This window comes from Impatiens glandulifera, chromosome 9, assembly GCF_907164915.1.
Source record: "Impatiens glandulifera chromosome 9, dImpGla2.1, whole genome shotgun sequence".
NCBI lineage: Eukaryota > Viridiplantae > Streptophyta > Magnoliopsida > Ericales > Balsaminaceae > Impatiens > Impatiens glandulifera.
Genome location: NC_061870.1, coordinates 30221303 through 30226879, shown reverse-complemented (window position 1 = coordinate 30226879; position 5577 = coordinate 30221303). Strand labels below are relative to the sequence as shown.

Here is a 5577-nt window from a genome sequence, read left to right as displayed (position 1 = left end):
AAATGGTCCAGGTATATTATTTTTATATTATTATTTTTTTAATATTATATTTGAGTCATTATATTTAAACTATTTTTATCATTTTTTATTATATATATTATTTAAAAATAAAAATAAATAAATAATTGTATATATATTTTTATCATAATGAAACATTAAGTTATGAGAACTTAAGTAAATTTAAGTCAATATCAAATATTAGACATTTTCATATATAAGTGTTTATTATTTGTTTGTTTTATTACGATAATTAAAATATAAAAAATTAAACACTTAGAGTAAAGAATACTTTTTAAAAATATCAACGCAAAATAATACAAATGAGAGTCGTGTTTAAGTTCAACGACAACCATACTAAAAAAATTAAGATTTTTTTTAAAGAAAAAAGCCCAACACAAAAATATAGTATGACCTAAACTTTACCTATATCTTTAGAAAATGTCTACTTATAAATGTTATCTTAACATTTGGAAGGTAAGATAATTGTATTTTAATTGAATTCATAATATTTGAACATTTAAATCGATTATTATCACTTAATTTACTATAAAGAATTAGTAAGATAATTTTAGTTTTAAAAGTGGTTTTGAGAGTTCGAATTAAGTGCTTGTGAGTTCATGTGATGTGATGATAAACAATTTCGCAACTTTGCTCTTCAATATGATATCCGATATCCAATTGAGATTTTACATTTTTTTTGTTTGTTTTATTTTTTTTATGATTATTTTGTGACTTGGGGGGTATTCTTAGTGGTTTTGAAAAGCTATTAATTTGTGTGATATAAATGGAAGTTTACAAATAAATTTTACTGCGTTTACATGTTTGGATTTGTAGGGAACATGTATTCCCACTACATGTCCATCCAATACGTCTATTTCTGAATAACTTTTGTGCTTTCTAATAAGGTTTTGTGTTTTGCAGGAGTAGATGAGCATGGTAATTATTAAAGGATATTTTAAAAACGAGGAAGAATTAAGACTAAAAATATTTTTTTTTGTCGTATCTTGATCAACCTAAAATCTCAAAAGAGAAAGTTGAGGCATAACTTGCACTACCAAAAAACGCTTAATTAGCGACGAATAATTATCGACGTATAATTAACGTCGGATATATGCGACGGATATTGAGACGATTTAATCCACGAAAAAGCAAATCGTCGCAAAAATTATTGAAATGAAAAAAAAAATGATGGTAAAAAATAAAGATATTATTTACCTATATCAATCATCATAGCTAAATTAAAAGGTAAATTTCTATATACTATATTTTAGATTAAATTTTCGACGAAAATATTTAGCGTCAAAGTGTTTGTTAGTCGAAAAAACCGTAGAATATCTTGTATGAAAATTTCGTCGCAAATTTTGACCCTATTTACGATATTACGTTCGACGTTAAATATAAAAGATAAAATCTCACTTAAAATAATAAAGTAAATCAAATATAATTATTTAAAACTATTTTTTTATAAATTAATTTAATAAATTAGTATATAAAATTAATTAAAATATTTAATGATGACATAGAAAATTGATAATATCTAATATAATTATAAATTAATAATAAAACAAATCAAATCAATTATAATTACTTTAATTTTTTTTTTTTTATAAATAGTTAAGTATAATTAATTTTTAAAAATAATATATTTTATATTGACCGTCGAAAAAGACATGGATAAAATTAGATCGTGGCAAATTCAGTGGATAATAGTGGAGCGTCGAAAATTCTATGGAAACCTAAATAATATACAAACCGACCAGACCTTCACCATACATCGTGCTTCCTCTATCACAACCGCTACTTTGATTATCGGGACTCCATCTTCTTCTGATTGTAGTAGATCGGTCAAGTTTCCCTCACATATATATGATTTATGCTCTCACGTTCTGATAAGTAGAGCCATCACTGATAGTAAGATGCCTGAATTATGTTTGTTCTTCAATCTCGCTCTTCTAAATTGCTTTGATGTGCTTATTCGCCTGTATCTGTGGTGATTAACTAGAACATTTAAATATGCTTTTACATTTTCTGAAAGATCGATTCTGAAGCAGAAGGTTAGTTCATGAATTCATGTATCGGATATGGAATCTCTATCTAATCAATTTCAATCTTATATTTGTCTCTCTTTTGATTCTGTGAACACTAAAAGAGAATAATCTGGAAATTACTCAACCTGTCATGACTTGCATTTCAGATCTAGCCTTCAAATATGCAGGTCGGTATAGTCATAATTTGATTCTTCTTCCGTTTTTACTGATTTCATAATAAATTGTAATCTTTTGTTGTCAAATTCTAGCTAAAATCTATCAAAATTTGGAAATTAGTTGTCGGGCATGTTAGAATTAAAGGAAACTTGAAATTTTAGGTTATAACTATTTGAAGAAAGTAAGGATAAGTGACAGATTTGATCTCTGTTGTTGTTGATCATCTTTAATTTTCACATTTTGATGAATGTGTTGATCTCATCTGCTTAGATATTAATATATCTTACAATTTTATCAAAATGTTCTATAAATCTGCTTGAACCGGGAGGTTAATAGAAGTGTCTGTTATTTCTTGGAAAGGCAGAGCAATTGGCTAAAGATCTTGAATTATTCGCGCATCATGCTGGTCGTAAATCTGTGAATATGGAAGATGTCATCCTTACTGGTGAGTGAAAACACTCATTCTCACTAAGATTTATTAGAAATAATTTTGTTTTTATTCCTTTATTTAACATTAAATTGCAAAACAGCCTAGTATTTGTCTTTTTCTTGATATTTCTTTTGGTAATGTAGCTGAGAGTCTTTCTATTCTGATTTTATGATTAAAATTAATATAGGGTTTTGTTATAAAATCAAGCATATGGGTATTTAGTGCTTCTTAATTGAGGATTCATTGGTTGCATTTACATTTACATTTTCTGATGTTGATTTTGTGTTTTCTTCAAGCACAGTAAATAAGAGATAGAAATATATCTTAAGAACAAGCTCTTATCATTCTAGGAGCTGTAAACCGAGTTCATATAAACACGAGAGAGTAACTGATGCTGAAATCTTTAAACTTTTTTGCCAGGGATTATTTGATTTTATATTCTCAGGAAGAAGAATATAAAGCTTTCATGCTCATTCTTTTTCTTAATTTGACACAAATTTGATTATTTGCAGAAACGTGTAGGCATTGAGACCCGAGGCTTGAAGAAATGTGAATGTTGGCCATCGTGTAAGGTGTTGATGAACATAAATTAGGGTTTTAAGCTCTGCAAAGATGGAGAAGATCTCTGGTGGAATTGAACAAGGTCGACCTATTGATGCATGCTTGCCATCGTATCTGTTAGATGACTTACAAACCGTTTATATGTTGTCTACAGAGAAAACAATGATTTCTGGAGAATCATATGATAAACATGACATTGAATATTCAATATCACAGAAAGAATTGCAAACTTTGTGGGCTATTGGAAAACTTTTTGGACTAATTCCTGACGGTTTCTATTCAGATCTTCCTGTGAGTGATCTATAGCTTTTTTTTTTTTATTGAAGATCCAGTTTGATTCTAAATCTCGTAATCCATGATGCTTGGCTAGGAGAACCGTTAGACCAATAGCTGGAACAATCGTTTGTGAAACTCCTCAAGAGACAGTTGTGATAGGTTGGTTGATTTGTCTTTCTTTCTATGGATTATCATCTACCATTCTGTTACTAAATAAGATATAATATGCAATAATCATTATTTTGAGCTTCCATAACTTTACTTTAGTTTTTAAGATAGCTGTTTTAAATTCAATTGTCTCTTGTATTATGAGGTTTGATTGGCACTTCATAAATTATTCTTGAACCATGTACTATTGATATGCTACAATTTCTTAAACTTGATTGTGAAACAGATCAGAATAACCCAACTGATCAGACGGGAGAAAGATCTGATTTGTCTGGTTTTGCTCCATCCATGGTAATAGAGGCGGGACTGATGGCTGGAACAGATGACCGGAGTAACAGCAAGGTCAAGGAGGAGATGGTGGAAATGCTTCTGCTAATCTTTATTAAGCCTATATTCCAGAAGGTACTCAAAAATCTAATCCAAATTCTGGCAATGAAGAACGTGCTTAATTTATAAGGCTAGCTCTTATTTTCACATTGCTATGTTGTTTTGGTCTTCTTAACAGGTATTTGAAGCCTTTTTTTTCTCCCCATATAGATCTAAGTATGAGTTGGAAGAATTTTTGAAACCAAGTTAGCTAATTTCTTTAAATTTTTCTAAGTGCTTAATCTCTTAAATTCAGCTTATCAAAGAAGATTATGGACAGTTTACGGAATTCAAGTTCTTCATCTCATATGGTGAACTTTTCTGGTATCTCCAATTTGTCAAAGTGTCAAAATAATCACTTCTTTCATCCATATTACAACTTAAAAATGTTTCATCTCTTTCCACAATTCCACAATAAATCTAATAACTTATTTTGGTGAATGAATGTTGGTGGCAGGATTATGATATTTCGAGGAGAGGACGCTGAAAGTTAAAGTGATAAAGGGACAAATTTAGAAGTGATAAATATGTTTTAATTTTGATGAATTTGTTTAAGATTTAATTTGAATTTATTTTGTGATAAATGGATTATTGATGATACTATTTTTTTTTTTGTATGTTTATTTATTAGGTTATTATGTTTTATATTTACTATTTAATTTTAATGTAATTTATTTAAATATAATATAAAAATAATTAGGTAAAAAAATTAAAATAATAATATATTTAAAAAATAATATTTTCGACGGATATTCCCATGAATAAGTTGGGATATAAGTAGGAAATAACGTCGAAAAAATTAGAAAATTTAATTCTTCGGTCAAATTTTTTATCACAATGTTTCTCACAAACATCGTCGCAAATAATATAGTGGAAAATTCGTCGCAAATACTTTTCCGACTAAATATTTCTCCGTCGGAGTATTAGCGACACACAAATTTGCAAAAAAAAAATTTAGATAAAAAAACGTCGCAAATTATATATTCGTCAGTAATTCCGTAGATAAATTTCGTCGAAAATACACTATTTTCTTGTAGTGTTGTGCAGATGATAAAGTTCGAAAAACCCATTACTGCAAATGATACAAAAACATCTTACAAACTCAACACTTTAAGAAAGTATCTTCATGATCAAATCAAATCAAACAAATTGAGAAATAAGAAAGGGTTAAAAATATACACATTGAAAGTGAACTTACAAAATAAATAGCAACGTTACCTACACTAAAAAAAAGTAAAAGAATACGACCTTACAAAGAAGACAACTCAGAAGATCTCCCAGATTTTTTCGGTATAAAAAAACCAAAACACAAAACATGGTGTACCTTTTACAAGGACATGTTTTAGAAAGAAGAACAAGATTGTCTAGGATGGCCGATTGGCAGCTGGCTCTATTTAGCAAGATTCATTGACAAAAGTGTATTCATTGACAAAAGTAACCATTCTCTTGGAGTGGAGATGGATTCGTTCAGAGATAAAATCATTGAAGTTCTGAAATCTGATGGATTCAATGAAAAAAGACCTTCCAAGCTAGCTAATTAATGAGGAGCTGCTGCTGCATTTGCTTTCTTCA

At 28.7% G+C, this 5577-nt stretch overlaps 1 protein-coding gene across 1 annotated transcript; it reads left to right on the top strand.

The window, feature by feature from the left end:
• The first annotated feature begins 1670 nt into the window (after positions 1 to 1670).
• On the top strand, positions 1671 to 3277 carry LOC124916194. Its single transcript, XM_047456924.1, has 3 exons — positions 1671 to 1911; positions 2569 to 2649; positions 3147 to 3277. Exons 1-3 carry the CDS (start codon positions 1671 to 1673, stop codon positions 3161 to 3163), a joined length of 339 nt encoding a protein of 112 aa, XP_047312880.1. The 3' UTR covers positions 3164 to 3277.
• The last annotated feature ends 2300 nt before the right edge of the window (positions 3278 to 5577 follow it).

Excerpts from the sequence above, each read along its gene's own strand:
- LOC124916194 (XM_047456924.1), top strand. The coding sequence starts at position 1,671 with ATGGATAAAATTAGATCGTGGCAAATTCAGTGGATAATAGTGGAGCGT. Across the intron at positions 1,912-2,568 it reads AAGTAGAGCCATCACTGATA|AGCAATTGGCTAAAGATCTT; the intron begins GTAAGATGCCTG and ends TTGGAAAGGCAG.